At 40.3% G+C, this 20,412-nt stretch overlaps 1 protein-coding gene across 2 annotated transcripts in view; it reads left to right on the forward strand.

The window, feature by feature from the left end:
* The first annotated feature begins 3,185 nt into the window (after positions 1–3,185).
* Positions 3,186–20,412, forward strand: part of SALL2 (spalt like transcription factor 2) — a 62,212-nt gene continuing 44,985 nt past the window's right edge. For both annotated transcript variants that reach the window (XM_073575476.1, XM_073575477.1), the window contains exon 1: positions 3,186–3,583. In XM_073575476.1, the coding sequence (XP_073431577.1) occupies positions 3,511–3,583 (73 nt within the window). In that variant the 5' untranslated portion in view covers positions 3,186–3,510. The remainder of the gene's footprint in view (positions 3,584–20,412) is intronic.

Raw genomic sequence — 20,412 nt, forward strand, 5'->3', positions numbered from 1 at the left:
GCTGGTAACTAAGGTACTCAGCTCGTAACTAAGTGACGGCACGCCCTTAGTTACCTGATATTTACCTTAGATACCAGCGTCCTCGCTGGTCCTGATCGCTGGTGAGTCTGCCTGTTTGACAGCTCCCCAGTGATTATGTAGCGATGCACCAGCTATCCTGACCAGGTCGTATCGTTGTCGGGATCACTGGTGCATCGCTTAGTGTGTCGGCACCCTAAATTCAGGTCACATTTCTGTCTTGATAGTCCAGCCGAGGTCAACAAGTCCTGCTTAGTGTAGGATGCTACCTGCTGTGTCTGAGACGGAGAGAAAGCTCAGCAGAGCACTACCTAGGGGTATGTATTGCATTGTCTTAAACCAAGAAACAGTAGTCTGTGCCTGACCAAGAATATAGTGGATCACTTGGCTACTAGTTATTTTATTACTGAAATATTTGGAACTTTTACAAGGTCCACTGAGATGCAGTTTGTGAAGTTTGGTGTTGCGCTTCTCTCCACAACCTAGAACCACCACAGCTGGGGATCAGGCGAAAGAACCACCATAATCCCACATGTTATCTTAAGGGCATGTCACACTAAGAGATATTGCTAGCAATATTGCTATAACTAGTGACGTTATAGCGATATTGCTAGCGATATCTCTGTGTCTGATACTTACCAGCGACCGGCTCCCCCGCTGATTATCGCTGATCGCGCGAGAACCTCCTGGACTGTTTCTCGTCGTCAGCTTCCTGCGGCGCTTCCTGCTGTGAAGACGAGCGACGCGTGGAGCCGGGCGGGAGGACGCAGGATCGCCTGGTCTGACAGGTAAGTAGCGATCCCCGTCCCCAGCGATGTCGCTAGTGAGATCTGCCTGTGTGGCAGCTCACTAGCGACTACTTAGTCGGGATCGCTGGTACATCGCTAAGTGTGACAGTACCTTTACACTTCTATTTATCTATAAACTAATCAAACAAGGAAGATAAGATGCTGCAAACACTTTCCACAACATCTTCTGTAAGGGGTCAGTCAATAAGCCATTGGATAGCTATGATTCACTGACTAAATCTATGTTATATTTACTTGTTCCTCTGTGTTAATTTTAATGGTGAGCGGGTTAGGCCACAGCCTGATTCTTCTGAAATCCATCTACTATCAAGGAATTGTCAAATTTGGCAAAGTTATACCTAATTTCTTAAAACAGGATGTGTAGAGATGTTGAGGAAGCCTGAAATATCTTAGAGACACGTGTACATCTCTATTTTCCATAATAGAACCCTTTCCTGCATGTTACCCCATCTTTATTACTTTATATTCCACTGGCATCGTGTCAAGCTTCCCACCGAGTTACTGCCTTTGTTTTAGCTCTTGATTTCCTTGGCTAACTTTGTCTCGGCTCAAGACAGTTAAGTGCAATCTGCCTATTACTATGCCACACTTTTGGCCTCTCCTGTATCAAAATACTGAAGGTCACAGGATTTCCTGCGGCACTACAAATTGGTTGGACACATATCCCTCAGCATCCTGTTGAGGCTGCGTATGTGACAACACTTTCAATTTATACATCTAGAGGACATCTGCTGTGTGGCTTCATAGTCACTTTCATTGATTCCCCTCCCAATCTCTTCTTACCCTCAATGTCCCTTTTTTTCCCCCTCTTTCTACCCCGCCTCCATCTTCCCCTGCAGAGATATTGTTCTCTGCTAGAACTTCATGATATGCTGAATGAGAAGGGGATCAAAGAGACACAAAAGAATAGAAAACTCAGTGCTACATCCCAAACTTGTCTTACAGGTTTTACAACCAACTTAATGAAACTGTTCACTATTTATCTAGGGAATATATATAATACCGCTTCTATATATTTACTTATTTTTAGAGGTATAGGATTTGCACCGAGAAAATATAAACTGTTTTATAGTAAATGTGTAATGCAGTAAATGCAGTAATGTAATAGTAAATGTGTAATGCAGATAAAGTTTTATTACTGTCGTAGGAAAGTCTTATCTTCTTCCATCTAACATTACTTTTCAGAAATGTCTAGTTCTAGAATTTCATGTTAGAAAACGTTTATGTAAGTCTGGACTAGCCTGAAGCTTTCAAATTTTTTGCCTTAATTTTGTACTTACAGAGATTTTCAGACACAAAATAACCACACGGAAACAATAATAGTAGTGGTTGACAAATAAAAACTCATAAAATAACAAATAAGAAGTTCGGTGTAAGGTAAGATGCAAGATTTTTTATTTCCGTACTATGCTCGACCATGTTTACTGATTTAGCGTTAAAACAAGAGTGATGGAGTGCTGATCTGTCACATGATGAACACTAATGGTGCCCACCGCACTCCATTGACTTATAATGGGCACTTTCTGGTCCATTGTGGTGCCTGCCATTTTAGCTTGAAGAATAGATGTGAACTCAGCCTTATGTCTAGGGTCATCTTTTATTTAGCATGTCCAATGATGATTATTGCCTCAGTGATCAATAATCAAGACAAACAACCTCTAGGGCCAAGGAACAGGTTTGGGGCATATGTGGCACGATTGACCTGATCACCATTAACATGTATTTTTGGAGGGTTTGATGCCTTTCAACAGCATGTTTGGCATGGCTGTTCCAGCCAAAGGTCAGGGCTACTTTAAGATTATGAAAGATTTATTTTAAGATGTTAACATATAGCTCTGTTTCAGAGTGCAATTATTATTATTTATTTATTTATATAGCACCATTGATTCCATGGCGTTGTACAAAAGAACGGGTTACATCAAGATAACAGTATTACGATAATGTTAGGTAGAAAAATAATGGAAACTTAAGAAGGAGCAAGTATTTATAAAGAGCACAGTTTAGACATATAGAGTATTTAAGTGTATGGAGAGTAATAAAATAATATTTATAGCAATTGTAGCAATATTCTTTCCGTCTTTCTATAACTTGTCAAAAGTTCAAATGACTGCTGCATTATCGATGGCCTAACCGCGAAATCACATTAAAATCTGTGGGTTTATCATATAGAAGTTTCACAAAGCCGCATTCTTCAAACTGTCCTCTATAGTAAAAGGAAGGTGACTCTGGGGGGGGAGGACTAGGCACCCATTTCAGAGGGGCAATCAGTCAATTTCATGGAATTCTTGCCTTATTTGTCACATTAAGTGGGAGTTGGAGAAAGTAGGAGTGTCTGATTAGTAGCTGACCAACAGTGATGTGCCGGAGAGTTTGGGACAGGGGCTTCAGATAAAGCAAACACAGGGTGAGATTAAATATGCTACAGGGAGACAGACAAAGAAAGTTCCTAGCACATTTGTGAAGGGTGAATAGCGGGATCGATAGATAGATAGATAGATAGATAGATAGATAGATAGATAGATAGATAGATAGATAGACAGAATGATATGAAGGACAGAGACTACACATGATAAGTGACGTCCAGAACTGAGCAGGGAAGGGAACAAAGGAGGGTCTCATCTATTGTGAGGCAGCAGGCACAGATCAGGTTCTGCACTTGTTCTGTGGACGTGGTGTGGCTGAAATGTCACGCAGGAAACAGAGAAAACCTCAGCAGCTCATCTCTGACTGTGACAACTCGACCTCTTCAGAGAATGGTAAGGACAGAGAGAATGCGATGTAAGGAGGAAACAATTCCCAGCTTGTCTTATTTCCCATCTTATTAGTCTCATGGGAAAAGTTTGCCAACTTATATTGAAAATAGTGATATCAACTTTTAAGATTTAGACTAAGCTCCTCTAGTCCACTTGGATGTAACATGTGGCAGCAATAAATAGCAATGTATATAGATGACAATATGCACTCTAAGCCAGCATTTCTTAGTCATTTGGTGCTCTATGATATCATATGTTTTCTTTGTTATATCCTAAATTGAGAAGTGTTATATGTGGCTTTACATAGGACTGCAGATAAACAGACAGAAGCAATGTTTCCATGGAAATGTTCAAATGTCATCAAACAGAAACAATGAGCAAAGTCGATTACATTACAAGTCTATGTGTGAGACAGGAATCAGGTTCTAATAACTCCGCTTGTTGAGATTTTGATACAATTATTTCTTTTTTGGTAAATCAATATGAGGATCCTACAAGGAGGAAAAGCGTACAGGAAAATGGACTTATCTGTCGTGTATCTACTTGTTTTGGCTAAAAAAGACAAATCCAAAAATTCTTCAGTGTGAACCTGGCCTTACAGACATAACAGCAGAATATTGATGTAGTGCATTTTATCTGTTTCTTCATATCACATCTTTTTAGTAATGATGAGCTCACCATACTGTACAAAGGGTACATAGCACCTCGGGGGCTCCTGGATCTGGAGCCGTTAAGAAATAGTGACTGACTTGTTAGACACAACTTTCCAACTTAAATCATCAGAATGTTTCATTAGTACTAATCTATTTATTCAAACTATTACTAATCATTATTGTCTAAATTGACATGCAATACTACTGATTTATGGTTTTTAACCTATTATTTTATATATTTATTGTATATGTCTAGAGTAACTATATATGCATTGTTTTTATCTAAAGTATGCATTGTTTTTATCTATATCAGTGTAAAGTATCTTTAGTATCTATCTACAGTATCCATCTTTTGTATCTATTTACAGTATCTATCAATCTACTGTAATATCTGTAGTATCTATCAATCTACAGTATTCTTCTACACTATCTTTGTAGTATATCTGTATAGCATCGATTTACAGTATCTATAGTATATCTATACTATATATATATAGTATGTATCCCTCTATAGTATATATCTTCAATATTGACCTATATCATCTATCCAGTAATCTATAGTATCCATCTGTGCTATGTATCTAGTATATATATTTATAGTATCTATGTATGGTATGTACAGTATCGATCTATCCAACTATATTATTTATCTGGTATTTATCTATAGCATCTATTTCTAGTATCTATTCATAGTTTTACCCACAGTACATATTTACACTTTCTACAGTATTAATCCATAGTATCTATATGCAGAATTTACAGTATACATCTATAGGATCTATATACAGTATGTAGCTATAGCTACAATATTTATTTATAGTACCTTTTTATATTATAATATCTATTTACATTATCTATAGTACAGATCTAGAGTAAAGTTTACATTGTATATCCTTGCATATCGTTTATGTATACTATTTACATTATCTATAGTATCTACTTACAATCTCTACCTATATATAGTGTGTATCTAAAGTATCTACATTATTTATAGCATACATCTTTACTATCTATTTACAATGTTTCTCTATGGTATCTATTTACATTATAGCACAAATCTAGATTACTTACAGTATCTATAGCATACGACAATAGTATCTATATACAGTATTTATCTATAGTATCGATTTACTTTATCTAAAGTATATACCTATGTATCTGTTTACAGAATCTACCTCTATACAATGTTTCTCTATATGGTCTATTTATAGTATCTATAGTAGATGCAGTATCTATTTATAGCATATATTTAAAGTATCTATAGCATATAACAATACTAACTATTTACAGTATATATAGTATATATTTACAGTATACATGTAGTACGTTTATATATATATTGTATTTATGTACATTATCTATAGTATATATAGTATCTACGGTATTTGCAGTATCTATAGCATATAAAGAATCTATTATTATTATTTATTTATATAGTGCCATTAATTCCGTGGTGCTGTACATGAGAAGGGGGCTACTAATCTATTCACAGTATCTATATTATACATAGTATCGATTTACAGTATCTGATATACAACTATGGCATCTATTAACAGTATCTATAGTATATATCTATAGTATCACTTTACAGTAGTTATCTTTAGCCTCTGTTCACAATACTGCAATGTCCACATGTAGTCTTTATCTATTTGCAGAAACTGTATGTAACATTTACCTACCCTATTTACAGTATGTATAATATCTAAATCTCATTTTTCAAGTCCATCCGTAGACACTTCTCTGTTCTTTACCCTCTGCTCGATGTGCTTCTCTGTAGTCTTTGTGAGCAACACTACACGACTATTTCATAGAAATGATAATGTAGTTTAAACAATGGGAACTATTTCACAGTGACACTAAGATGTTGTTTCTTAAATCTAAGTTTCTCTTCATTTTGAATTGTCTTCAACTTTTCACTTTTTATTCAAAGTTCTCCCTCTGTCTGCTTAACATAAATGCTGTTAGTTTTCAAATGCAAAAAGTTTTAGTGTAATGAAAGAATGAGTGAATTGCTTAAAAAGCTTCACAAAGATTGGAATTTCTTATTCTAAAGTAGCTAAGTATTGTTACTTTTTAGCAATGGACACTTTAATGAATGAACCAGTGCAATTCTGATGAACATTTTGTCACAATTATCTGTAATGTCCGTATTATTAGGTTTACTTATAAGACCTGTAACCTACATTATCTATACAGATCAATTCTTGTTTTAGTTAAGTCTTCCTGAAGGAGATTGTACAGCTCGTTCCTTAGGCCTGTTTCACACATCAGTTTTTTGCTTCTGTTAAAATCCGCCAAAATGGCGGACAACGGATCCGTTCTTGGACTGATGACAACGTTTGTCACCGGACCGTTATTTTAACAGATCCGTCAAAGGAAGAATTTTAAAGGAACCACTGCCTGGGGAGGAGAGAGAGAGAGAGAATATTTTTGCTGCCAGAACAGAGTTTAGGGTTAAATTTCCTAGTGAGGCAAATCCACCGGGCATGCGCAATGTCAAATGCGGATCCGGCCACCGAAAAAACGTTGCATGGTCCGTTCAAGCATGTCGGCGGATGCCAAAGTTTTAGCGGATCCGCTAAAAAACGGATCGAATGGATGGCCATCCGTCAAGATCCACCGGTAATGCAACTCAATGGGAAAAAAAAAGGATCCGCCAAGCAAAATGGCGGATCCGTTTTTTTTTGCACAACGGCAGATTTTGACGGATTTAAAAAAACTGATGTGTGAAACAGGCCTTATATACGGTACATATAATGAAGGATTCTTACTTTTCCAGCCTTCGCTCACCTACTAGTTTAGAGAGTGTGATGTGAAAAGGCCAAATTCCCAATACTGTTCCCGACAGTCTTTGTACAATGTCTGCTTTTGTGTTAAATGTAAGAGCAGAAACACAGACTATAAAGCTAGAAAAGATGAAATGAATCATGAGTACAAGTCCATAAACAGCAATTTCCTTATTGTTTTAAACCGAGAATCTCTCCTCCTAGGCTGGACGTTTTCAACAATGTTGATGGAGGATGGACGTGAAGAATAAATGTCCTCCTGAGGCGAAAGCCAATTTTAGTAAATATATAGAACAATCATTTGATCATAAAGTCTTTTAGGTTTCAAAAAATGTGTAGCTTGTGTCCCTTTCTCCCATTCTCCATCATCTCCGAGTATGTAGTGAATTCACTGCAGTACATATTCTGTTACAGACTAGTGAAAAGGACATTTGCATTTTCCAACATAATGTGAGTATCGTAAGTGGAATCTGTTACTACCTCAAAGGTCCCTAAACCAGTGCCACTGTCGTGGGCTGTAGTTCAGTAACTTTCTATATAGGCCACTAAATGTATTATCAGTAACTGCATTATGTACATATACTAGTTGTCATGAGTCATGGAGGTAAAACCTATTGGATGAATAGTCACCGTGTCAATACCTTATATGTACCCGCTCTAGCTAGACTGATATCTCTGAAAACTGGATGTGTCATCTTAAGCCAGCTCTTGCAAATCCAGTGCAGTGCACATATAAAGCCAGTACATGTCACTTCACTGGACTTGTGCCTGATGCCTTGGAGGCTCCTTCTGCTGATTTGGATTTCTGAAAAGTTTTAATGAACGCTAGCCTATCTGTTCATTTCCACTGCCTATGAGACTTTATCTCTGATATTAAGTTGTTGATTAAGGGTAGTTCAGACTCTGTATGCCACCGGTCATCTGACAGGGAGATCTTGTGTCTGTTGTCACACAGTTGCTTAAAGAAGTTGTCCACTAATTGGCCAACTCCTTCTTATACCCCACGCTTGGACATGATAAAATAAAAAAGCACATACTCGCCTCCCGAACCATGCCAGTCCCGCAGATTTGGCACTCGCTCTCCCCAGGACTCCCGTGCGGTTATTGTGACATGTGACCCAGGCGCCCAATCAGCGCTGGCTTCACTGTCCCTGCCTCCAGACAAATTGAACATGAAGAGGAAGTCCGGGCTGCAGCTGATCTCTGACTTTCTTTTCATGTTTAATTTGTTCGAAGGTGGGGACAGCGACACCAGCGCTGATTGGGTGAGTGGGTCATGTGTCATACAGCAGCTCGAGAGCCCTGGGGACAGTGAGTGCCGACATGGCGGGAGGTGAGTATAATCTTTTTTACTTTATCGGAGCCAAGCGTGGGGTGTGAGAAGGGGTTGTCCTATTAGTGGACAGCCCCTTTAAGTGCAATAACAGGGCAGAGAAAAAAATTGTTCCATTTAGCCCTCCATTGCCCTACCTGCGGCATTTGACTCCTTAAAATAAATGCAGATCACACCCTAGACTAATAAAAATCACACACAGAGGCATCAGTTACTGTATACAGTGAGAGAGAACATTAGTTAACGTTGAACCTCTATACATAATATGGGAATACAATGTATGTAATAAGGAACAGCATCATATATAATACAGGAGGACACTATGTAACAGGGGATGGCAATGTACATAATAACTGAGTACACTGTATGTTATAAGGAATGGCACTATATATAATAATGGCGAAAACCATTTAATAAGGAAAGGTGCTATACATATTAAGGCAGAATACTTTATAGTAAGAGAACACTATATAGTGTGGACCATATCATGGACACACCTAAATAAAATGGGAATGGTTGGTGATATCAACTTCCTGTTTGTGGCACATTAGTATATGGGAGTGGGGAAACTTTTCAAGATGGGTGGTGACTATGGCAGCCATTTTGAAGTTGGCCATTTTGGATCCAACTTTATTTTTTTCAATGGGAAGAGGGTCATTTGACACATCAAGTTTTTTGAGAATTTCACAAGAAAAACAATGGTGTGCTTGTTTTTAACGTAACTTTATTATTTCATGAGTTATTTATAAGTTTATGAGCACTTATAAAATGTGTTCAAAGTGCTGCCCATTGTGTTGGATTGTCAATGCAACCCTCTTCTCCCACTCTTGACACACTGATAGCAACACCACAGAAGAAATGCTAGCTCAGGCTTCCAGTATCTGTTGTTTCAGATGCTGCAATTCTCTTATCTTCACAGCATAGAAAATTGCCTTCAGATGACCCCAAAGATAAAAGTCTAAGGGGGTCAGATCGGGAGACCTTGGTGGCCATTCAACTGGCCCATGATGACCAATCAACTTTCCAGGAAACTGTTCATGTAGGAATGCTCGGACCTGACACCCATAATTGATGGTATGGTGTGTTATATGAGGTACAAAGATAGTGGGGCCATTCTTCATCAATGGAAACCTCAAAGCCACTGGATATCTGAAATTACTACATGATGATGTGTTGCCCTCTTTATGCACTGAAGATGGCACGTTCCCTCAGTTTTTCCAGCAAGATGGTGCACCACCACATTATGGGTGTCAGGTCCGAGCATTCCTGCAAGGAATCTGACCCCCTTGGACTAGCATTTCTTCTGCGGGGTTGCTATCAGTGTGTCAAGAGACAGAGAAGAGGGTTACATTGACAATCCAACACAATGGGCAGCACTTTGAACACATTTTATAAGTGTTCATAAGCTTGTAAATAACTCATGAAAGATTAAATTTATGTTAAAACCAAGCACACCATTGTTTTTTTTTCTTGTGAAATAATCAATAAGCTTGATGTGTCACATTACCCTCTTCCCATTGGAAAAAATAAAGTTGGATCCAAAATGGCTGACTTCAAAATGGCCAGCATGGTCACCACCCATCTTGAAAAGTTTCCCCCCTCCCATATACTAATGTGCCACAAACAGGAAGTTGATATCACCAACCATTCCCATTTTATTTAGGTGTATCCATATAAATGGCCCACCCTTGTATGGTGCTATACATAATAAGAGAGCTAACTATGTAATAAGTAACTGTGCTATCCATAACCATTCAATCTGGTCATCCAATCTTCTCAATCTGGCCAGGCTTTAATGTCATTTCCTTCAACAATATCTCACTTGTGAATTTTCAGGGCGGAAGTCTGTTGCTCCTTGCTTTTTTAGCAGATCACTGTGTCTGTGAAAAATAATAATAATCTTTATTTTTATATAGCGCTAACATATTCTGCAGCGCTTAACACACATTGTCATCACTGTCCCCGATGGGGCTCACGATCTAAATTCCCTATCACTGTCCCTGATGGGGCTCACGATCTAAATTCCCTATCAGTATGTCTTTGGAATATGGGAGGAAACCGGAGTACCCGGAGGAAACCTATGCAAACATACAAACTCCTTGCAGATGTTATCCTTGGTGGGATTTGAACCCAGGACTCCAGCGCTGCAAGGCTGCAGTGCTAACCACTGAGCCACCATGCTGCCCATGTTAACTAGGTTAACTGCATAAGACCCCTGAAAAAAATTCACATGGTGTACCCTTGAATGTAAACTTGCACCACACCATTAATATATAATTAGCCAATGTGTCCCCCCTTGAAAATATAAGTATTTGATACACAGCCAATGTTGCAAGTTTTCCCACCTACAAAGAATGGAGGGGTCTGTAATTTTTATTGTAGGTACACTTCAACTGTGAGAGACAGAATCTAAAAATAAATCTAGAAACTCACATTGTATGATTTTTAAATAACTAATTTGCATTTTATTGCATGAAATAAGTATTTGAAAAACAGAACGTAATATTTTGTACAGAAACCTTTGTTTGCAATTATAGAGTTCAGACATTTCCTATTGTTCTTGAACAAGTTTGCACACACTGCAGCAGGGATTTTGGCCCACTCCTCCATACAGGTATTCTCCAGATCTTTATGGGGCTGTCGCTGGGCAACATTGAGTTTCAGCTCCCTCCAAAGATTTTCTATTGGGTTCAGGTCTGGAGGCTGGCTAGGTCACTCCAGGACCTTGAAATACTTCTCATGGAGCCATTCCATAGTTGCCCTGACTGTGTGTTTTGGATAATCGTTATGTTAAATACCCAGCCTTGACCTATCTTCAATGCTCTTAATGAGGGAAGGAGGCTGTTGGCCAAAATCCCTATACATGACCCCATCCATCCTCTCTTCAATACGGTGCAGTCGTTCTGTCCCCCTTGCAGAAACGCACCCCCAAAGTATAATGTTTCCCTCACCATGCTTCATGGTTGGGACGATGTTCATGGGGTTGTACCCATTCATCTTCTTCCTCCAAACACGGCAAGTGGAGTTGATACCAAAAAGTTCTATTTTGGTCTTGTCTGACCACTTGACCTTCTCCCATGCCTCATCTGGATCATCCAGATGGTCATTGGCGAACTTCAAACAGGCCTGGACATGTGCTGCCATGATCAGGGTGACCTTGTGTGCCCTGCAGGATTTTCATTCATGAGGGTGTAGTGCGTTACTAACGGTAATGTTTGAAACTGTGGTTACAGCTCTCTTCAGGTCATTGACCATGTCCTCGCATGTAGTTCTGGGCTGATTCCTGACCTTTCTTAGAATCAGCCTAAAGGGCCTGTCACACTAAGCGATATCGCTAGCAATATCGCTATAACGTCACTGGTTTTTGTGACGTTATAGCGATATTGCTAGCGATTTCGCTATGTCTGATACTTACCTCCGACCGCTCCCCCGCTGGTTATCGCTGATCGTGCAAGAACGTCCTGGACCGTTTCTCGTCGTCTGCTTCCTGCTGGGCTTCCTGCTGTGGAGACGAGCAACGTGTGGACGCGGGCGGGAGGACGTCATCATCGCCGCATCTGACAGGTAAGTAACGACCCCTGACCGCTCCTATGTGCCTGTGTGGCAGCTCACTAGCGACCACTTAGCTATGCACCAGCGATCCTGACCGCGTCATATCGCTGGTCGGGATCGCTGGTGCATCGCTAAGTGTGACAGTACCTTTACCCCAAGAGGCGAGATCTTGCATGGATCCCCAGACTGAGGAAGATTGACAGTCATCTTGTGTTTCTTCCATTTTCTAATAATTGCACCAACAGTTCTTGCCTTCTAACCAAGCTGCTTGGGTATTGTCCTGTAGCCCATCCCAGCCTTGTGCAGGTTTACAATTTTGTCCCTGGTGTCCTTAGACAGCTCTTTGGTCTCGGCCATCGTGGATAGGTTGGAGTGTGATTGATTGATTGAGTGTGTGGACAGCTGTCTTTTATACAGGTAACGAGTTCAAATAGGTGCAATTAATAGAGGTATTGAGTGCAGAGTAGGAGGGCTTCTTAAAGAAAAACTAACAGGTCTGTGAGAGCCAGAATTCCTGCTGGTTAGTAGGTGATCAAATACTTCTTTCATACAATAAAATGCAGTTTAATTATTTAAAAATAATACAATGTGATTTTTTGTTTTTTATTTTTTATTTTTAGTTTCTGTCTCTCACAGGTGAAGTGTTCCTACAATAAAATTTACAGACCTCCCCATTCTGTGTAGGTGGGAAAACTTGCAAAATCGTCTGTGTATCAAATATTTATTTTAGTTAAAAAGACAGCAGGTTGGCAGTCACCATTCTCTTGAAATGATTCACTTTATTTCATATCGACAAAGCATAGGCAACATCACGGGAGAAATGTAAAAAGACGGACAACAGCCGTTTCATGCACAATACACTTCAACAGGTCCCATGATGGGACCTGTTGAAGTGCATTGTGCACAAACGGCTGTTGTCCGTCTTTTTACATTTCTCCCGTGCCGGTGCCTATGCTTTGTCGATATGAAATAAAGTGAATCATTTCAAGAGAACGGTGAGTGCCATCCTGCTGTCTTTTTTACTATGACATTTCATGTTTTTTCTTCACATGGATACAGCACCCGTTCAGTAAAGGGTTACAGATGTCACACTGATAGCGGTTACAAGCAGCTTTGCGGGTATTTCTTTCCCAGGGACAGTGCCGGATGTTTTCTTTCTTTCTTTGGACTGATATTTGCCAAATATTTATTTTCCCCACTGTATATAATCTACTTTCTCCCACCCAAAAAAATTGGCTAACACAATAGCACCCTCCCATTAAAAATATTAGCTCATTAGCCACTGTTCGCTCCCATTGAACATATAAATCCATTACCCACTTCTTTGCTCTCCTTAATGCATTAACGACAGTGCTTCCTCTGCTCTAATTCATTACCCAGTGTGTTCTCACCCCAATTCATTACCCACGTCTTCTTCATTAATATATTGCCCACTGTGCCTCTCCTCTTCCCCATTCTTTACCAACCTTGCCTCTCATTCATTAATCACTGCCCCTCTTCCTCAAATTCATTACACACTGGCATACCCCCTTAAAATATATACCATAACTAAATTAATAGCAGCCGAGAAATATCACTTACCTTTCAATAATCCCATGGAGAGCCACTTACATGTGTGTCAAAGGCCTCTCCTGGCCAGGATCCTGTTGAATAACGCAGGCAATTGCATCATCGCTTTCCTGCCTCACAGAGACCAAGTTGGGCAGGGAGTGAGGGATGGCATCCTGCCATACCACTGATATATTCAGTTATATCTGCTTCCTTAAGATGCTGATTTAATTGTACAAGGCAGGCATGAGACCTGCAGGTAGCTACCCTTGGCAGTCAGCCTTGAAACCTTGCACCAATGGTGGCGATTCAGATTGTAATGGGGCCAATCTGGTCATTCCCACCACCTTCTTGAGCATTTTGCCTCTGTGCCTCAGTGCATAAAAGTACAACAATTAGAATTCACTATAATTGTACCAACCAATAGAATAAAGTTAAGACATCATTTTTACCGCACTGTGAATGTATTGCTATATAAAAGGAAAAAAAACATGGAAGATGGGGAGGCAAAATTAGGGTTGATTACTTTTGTGTCATATTTTCTGAGAGCGATTATTTTTTTATTTCAGTAGCAGAGCTGTGTGAGGACCTGATTTTTCCAGGACTAGCTGTGGTTTTCCTTGAGTTTCCTGGGTACATGCAACTTTTTGATAACTTTTTGGTCACACTGTCTGATACAATTGAATAGGAGCATTCAACTACCTTTGTTAGGGTATGTGCACACATCGCGTTGTTCCTGCCTTTTCCCCAAGCGTTTTTGCCTTGAAAAACGCAGCATTTTACTGTCCTAGCAAAGTGAAGGAGATTTCTCAAAAAATCTCATGCACATGTTGCTTATTTTTTCTTTGCAGACTGGAAACAGTTTCATATTTGCAGCAGGTCAATTTTTTCAGCGTTTTTCACCCATTCTAACGACTGGGAAAAACACATAAAAACATACGAAAAAGAGGCAAGACGTGCGCTTTTTAAGAAGCGTTTTTCCTGCTAAGAGATGCTTTGGATGCAGAAGTGTCTTACTTAATGTGCACATACCCTTAGTGGATGAAACCTAGCAAGCGGGCTTTTGGCAATGGCTCTAACTTCTGAGATGGCTCAGATGAGAGGAACATAAGGTAACATGAGTCATCATTGAAATTTGAATCCATTTTGGATATTTTCCATGTTGTATACTTTATCGCAAATGAGAAAAACACAACTTCAATGAAAAACCAAAGCATTAATTTGCTTGTAGCTGTCTGCAGTTTTACAAAACTTAGTTCCCTTGTAAGGCCGGGGTCACACTGGCGAGGAATACGGGAGAGTGAGAGGCGCAAAAAGCACGCATTAGACACGGACCAATGATTCTCTATGGGGTCCCTCGCACCAGCCGTATATTTCTCATCCGTATTCTACGCTCCGTGCCACTCGCAGCATGCTGCGATTGTCAGCGTACTACGACCGTAATACGCCAATGCAGGTCTATGGGTGCGCAAAAAATACGGATTACACACGGACCACACGTGTGACTTGCGAGAAATACGCACCAGGTGTCTTTGAGCAAAGCCGGCAATTCAGTGCGCTATACAGTAAACTCACACTGACAGGTTTAATAAAGATAGAAAGAATAGATATAGACACATAGAATACATAGAATGCATATATATATATATATATATATATATATGTGTGTCTATATCTATTCTTTCATTTCTTTATTAAAACTGTCATAGGGCTCCATTATATGTCCATTTTGCAAGCCTGTGAGAAAATCTCGCCATACGGATGCCATACGGATTACATACGGATGCTGACATGCGCAAAATACGCGACCACACCTTGATTACGGATGAAATACGGAGCACTGTTTAGGGGTCTGTCATCCGTATTACGCATGTAAAATACTGACTGTATTTTGCGCAGGTTAGTGCGACCCCAGCCTAAATGGTTCACATGACCATTTAAAAATCGTCAGTTTTATCCAGAAAACTCGGACGATTTTCTTTCTGACTCATGCATGTAGTCTATAATCAATCCATTTTTTATGGTAGCAGCTATTAGTCATTTAGAATACCATTTATAAGGTCACGTTCACACGTTCAGTATTTGGTCAGTATTTTACCTCAGTATTTGGTCAGTATTTTACCTCAGCTATTAGTCATATAGAATACCATTTATAAGGTCACGTTCACACGTTCAGTATTTGGTCAGTATTTTACCTCAGTATTTGGTCAGTATTTTACCTCAGCTATTAGTCATATAGAATACCATTTATAAGGTCACGTTCACACGTTCAGTATTTGGTCAGTATTTTACCTCAGTATTTGGTCAGTATTTTACCTCAGCTATTAGGCTGGAGTCACACTAACCTGCGCAAAATATGGTCAGTATTTTACATGCGTAATACGGATGACAGACCCCTAAATAGTGCTCCATATGTCATCCGTAATCAAGGTGTGGTCGCGTATTTTGCGCATGTCAGCATCCGTATGTAATCCGTATGGCATCCGTATGGTGAGATTTTCTCGCAGGCTTGCAAAATGGACATATAATGGAGCCCTATGACAGTTTTAATAAAGAAATGAAAGAATAGATATAGACACATAGAATGCGTGTATATATATTTATATATATATATATATGTGTATTCTATGTGTCTATATCTATTCTTTGGTTTCTTTATTAAACCTGTCAGTGTGAGTTTACTGTATAGCGCACTGAATTGCCGGCTTTGCTAAAAGACACCGGGTGCGTATTTCTCGCAAGTCACATGTGTGGTCCGTGTTTAATCCATATTTTTTGCGCACCCATAGACTTGCATTGGTGTACTACGGCCGTAGTACGCTGACAATCGCAGCATGCTGCGATTTGCACGGACATTAGAATACGGATGAGAAATATATGGCTGGCGCGAGGGACCCCATAGAGAATCATTGGTCCGTGTCTAATGCGTGCTTTTAGCGCCTCTCACTCGGCCGTATTCCTCGCCAGTGTGACCCCGGCCTTAGTCATTTAGAATACCATTTATAAGGTCACGTTCACACGTTCAGTATTTGGTCAGTATTTTACCTCAGTATTTGGTCAGTATTTTACCTCAGCTATTAGTCATTTAGAATACCATTTATAAGGTCACGTTCACACGTTCAGTATTTGGTCAGTATTTTAACTCACTATATCTGAAACTGAACCGGTCAAAGACTGAACTCCTGGTGTTTCCTCCCTCTACTAATGTACCTATACCCGACATTGCCATTTCTGTGTGTGGCTCCACTATTACTCCCCAGCAACATGCCCGCTGTCTTGGGGTCATACTTGATTCCGAGCTTTCCTTTGCCCCCCACATTCGATCACTGGCTCGCTCTTGTCATCTGCACCTCAAAAACATTTCTAGAATTCGACCTTTTCTTACTTTTGAGTCTGCAAAAACTCTTAGGCTGGGGTCACACTAACCTGCGCAAAATACGGTCAGTATTTTACATGCGTAATACGGATGACAGACCCCTAAACAGTGCTCCGTATTTCATCCGTAATCAAGGTGTGGTCGCGTATTTTGCGCATGTCAGCATCCGTATGTAATCCGTATGGCATCCGTATGGTGAGATTTTCTCGCAGGCTTGCAAAATGGACATATAATGGAGCCCTATGACAGTTTTAATAAAGAAATGAAAGAATAGAAATAGACACATGGAATGCGTGTATATATATATATATATGTATTCTATGTGTCTATATCTATTCTTTCATTTCTTTATTAAACCTGTCAGTGTGAGTTTACTGTATAGCGCACTGAATTGCCGGCTTTGCTAAAAGACACCTGGTGCGTATTTCTCGCAAGTCACACGTGTGGTCCGTGTGTAATCCGTATTTTTTGCGCACCCATAGACTTGCATTGGCGTATTACGGGCGTAGTACGCTGACAATCGCAGCATGCTGCCAGTGGCACGGAGTGTAGGATACTGAGGAGAAATATACGCCTGGTGCGAGTGACCCCATAGAGAATCATTTGTCCGTGTCTAATGCATGCTTTTAGCGCCTCTCACTCGGCCGTATTCCTCGCCAGTGTGACCCCGGCCTTACTGTTTCTCTTATTCATTCTCGTCTCGACTATTGTAACTCTCTTCTAATCGGTCTCCCTCTTACCAAACTCTCCCCTCTCCAATCTGTCTAGAATGCTGCAGCCAGGATCATATTCCCCACTAATCGTTACACCGATGCCTCTACCTTGTGCCAGTCATTACACTGGCTACCCATCCACTCCAGAATTCAGTATAAACTTATTACCCTCACCCACAAAGCCCTCCATGGCTCAGCACCACCCTACATCTCCTCCCTTGTTTCAGTATACCACCCTACCCACGCCCTTCGTTCTGCTGATGACCTGAGGTTAGCATCCTCAATAATCAGAACCTCCCACTCCCGTCTCCAAGACATTACATGTGCTGCGCCAATTCTTTGGAATGCACTTCCCAGGTCAATACGATTAGTCCCCACAATTTTAAGCGTGCCCTGAAAACACATTTATTCAGACTGGCCTATCGCCTCAACATATTAACCTAATCTATCCCTGTGTGGCACAGCCAAAAGTTTTACCATAACCAGGTTCCCCGCATCATGTTCCCACATGCTTTATGCATCCATTAGCCCTCTGTGTCTGTACTGATACACACTTAACATTATGGCTGGTCCATACAATCTGGGCAACTGTTACCACCCACCTTTCGTGTCTCCCCTTTTTCCCTCATAGATTGTAAGCTTGCGAGCAGGGCCCTCATTCCTCTTGGTATTTGTTATAATCTATGTGATTATTATAATGCTGTAATGTCTATTATCTGTACAAGTCCCCTCTGAAATGTAAAGTGCTGGGGAATATGTCAGCGCTATAGAAATAAAATTTATTATTATTATTATAGCATGTGTGAGCCAAAACAAAGAGTGGGTGATACATACAGAAGTGGTGACGTGTTTCTATTATACTTTTTCTCTGAATGATCCTCTCCTGGTTTTCGATTACAAATACAGGGGTAAAAAACTCACCAAATACTGAACGTGTGAACGTGGCTTTACAGTTTCCTATGTTACAGAACTGCTGTGCATCCATTAAAACTGGATGCTGTACTGTGGCTCTGTATGGCATCCAAGTTTGCTCTCCTACCTATAGGCTCAAATGCGCAAGTCTCATTCAATTTACAGAAGAAAATGGAGCATGCTATGATGATTTTTCACACAAAAATTTGGTCAGTGAAAAAAAACTCTGCCCCATTGAATAAAATTGGTTTAAGCGTGGTCCATTTTTTATGGACAGCACTTGGACCGAAAATATGGTTGTGTGAATGTGTTGAATTTAAGTCATTACTTTTAGGTTTTTGTGACAGACACAGATTTGTTGAAAACATTTCTGTGGCAATTAGGGTTTGTAGAGATACCGCATATACAGCTCTGGCAAAAATTAAGAGACCACTGGAGTTGGTTTCTAACCGTTCGTGCAGACACATGCACATTTGTAGCCTGCTGGAGGTCATTTTGCAGGGCTCTGGCAGTGCTCCTCCTGTTCCTCCTTGCACAAAGGCTGAGGTAACGTTTCTGCTGGTGGGTTGTTGCCCTCCTACGGCCACCTCCACCTCTCCTGGTGTACTGGCCTGTCTCCTGGTAGCGCCTCCAGCCTCTGGACACCACGCTGACAGACACAGCAAACCTTCTTGCCACAGCTCGCTTTGATGTACCATCCTGGATGAGCTGCACTACCTGAGCCACTTGTGTGGGTTGTAGAGTCCGTCTCATGCTACCACGAGTGTGAAAGCACAACCAACATTCAAAAGTGACCAAAACATTAGCCAGAAAGCATTGGTACTGAGATGTGGTCTGTGGTCCCCACCTGCAGAACCACTCCTTTATTGAGGGTGTCTTGATAATTGCCAATAATTTCCATCTGCTGTCTATTCCATTTGCACAACAGCATGTGAAATTGATTGTCAATCAGTGTTGCTTCCTACTTGGACAGTTTGAATTCACAGAAGTTTGCTCTACTTGGAGTTATATTCTGTTGTTTGTGTTCCCTTTATTTTTTTGAGCAGTGTATTTCATAATCAACTGTGAACTAAACTATTGAAAAATGACAGCATTTAGGAACCACAGCAACTCAGCCAAATGGCAGACCAGAATGTGGTCATTGAGTGCTGAAGTACATAGTGCATAAAAGTCACCATCGATCAACCTTAACAACAGAAAAAATCTGCACCCGAAGCTTCATAGTAGGGGTTTCTAAGGCCAAGCAGCTGCATGCAAACCTTACATCATCAAGCGAATGGAGTAGAGTAAAACACACCACAACTGGTGGACTCTCAAGCAGTGGAAAGGTGACCTGAGAAGTCACCTGGAAGGCAGATAGATGAATCTGGCTTGGGGGAATAAGTGTAATACAATGGTGTTTTTCAGGTGTTCTTAGGGGTTGATAGACCAATAGTTCCAGTGACGTGAAATCTTAAAGCTTCAGCAAACTAAGACATTTTGCACAATTGTATTCTTCCGACTTTCTAGTAACTATTTGGAGAAGGACCTTTTCTGTTCCACCATGACCTTGTCCAAGTGTACAAAGTCCGTAAAGCCAAGTTTGGTAGTTTGGTGTGCAAGAACTTCACTAAACAGATTAAGAGACCTGAACTCAAACCAATCAAACACCATTGTGGTGAACTAGAGATTGTGAGCCAGGCCCCCCTCATCCAACCTTTCCTCTCACCTCACAAATTCTCTTCTGCTAGAATAGGCAAAAATTCCCACAGTTCACCATAAATATAATGTCCAAAAAACAAGTGAAAAAATGGCACTTCACCTCAAAATTACACACTCAAACCCTTACTTATAATAAAGAAGGGGAACAGAAGAGATCCATAAAACAAATTATTTTATTTAAATATAAAATTAAAAAACAGAAGAAATAACATAAAAAAGCAGAATGCCTCACATGAAAGGACCGTGTATCTCAGCTCC

Source organism: Dendrobates tinctorius, unplaced genomic scaffold, assembly GCF_039654945.1.
Source record: "Dendrobates tinctorius isolate UK_male_01 unplaced genomic scaffold, ASM3965494v1 ptg000044l, whole genome shotgun sequence".
In the NCBI taxonomy this organism is placed as follows: Eukaryota; Metazoa; Chordata; class Amphibia; order Anura; family Dendrobatidae; genus Dendrobates; species Dendrobates tinctorius.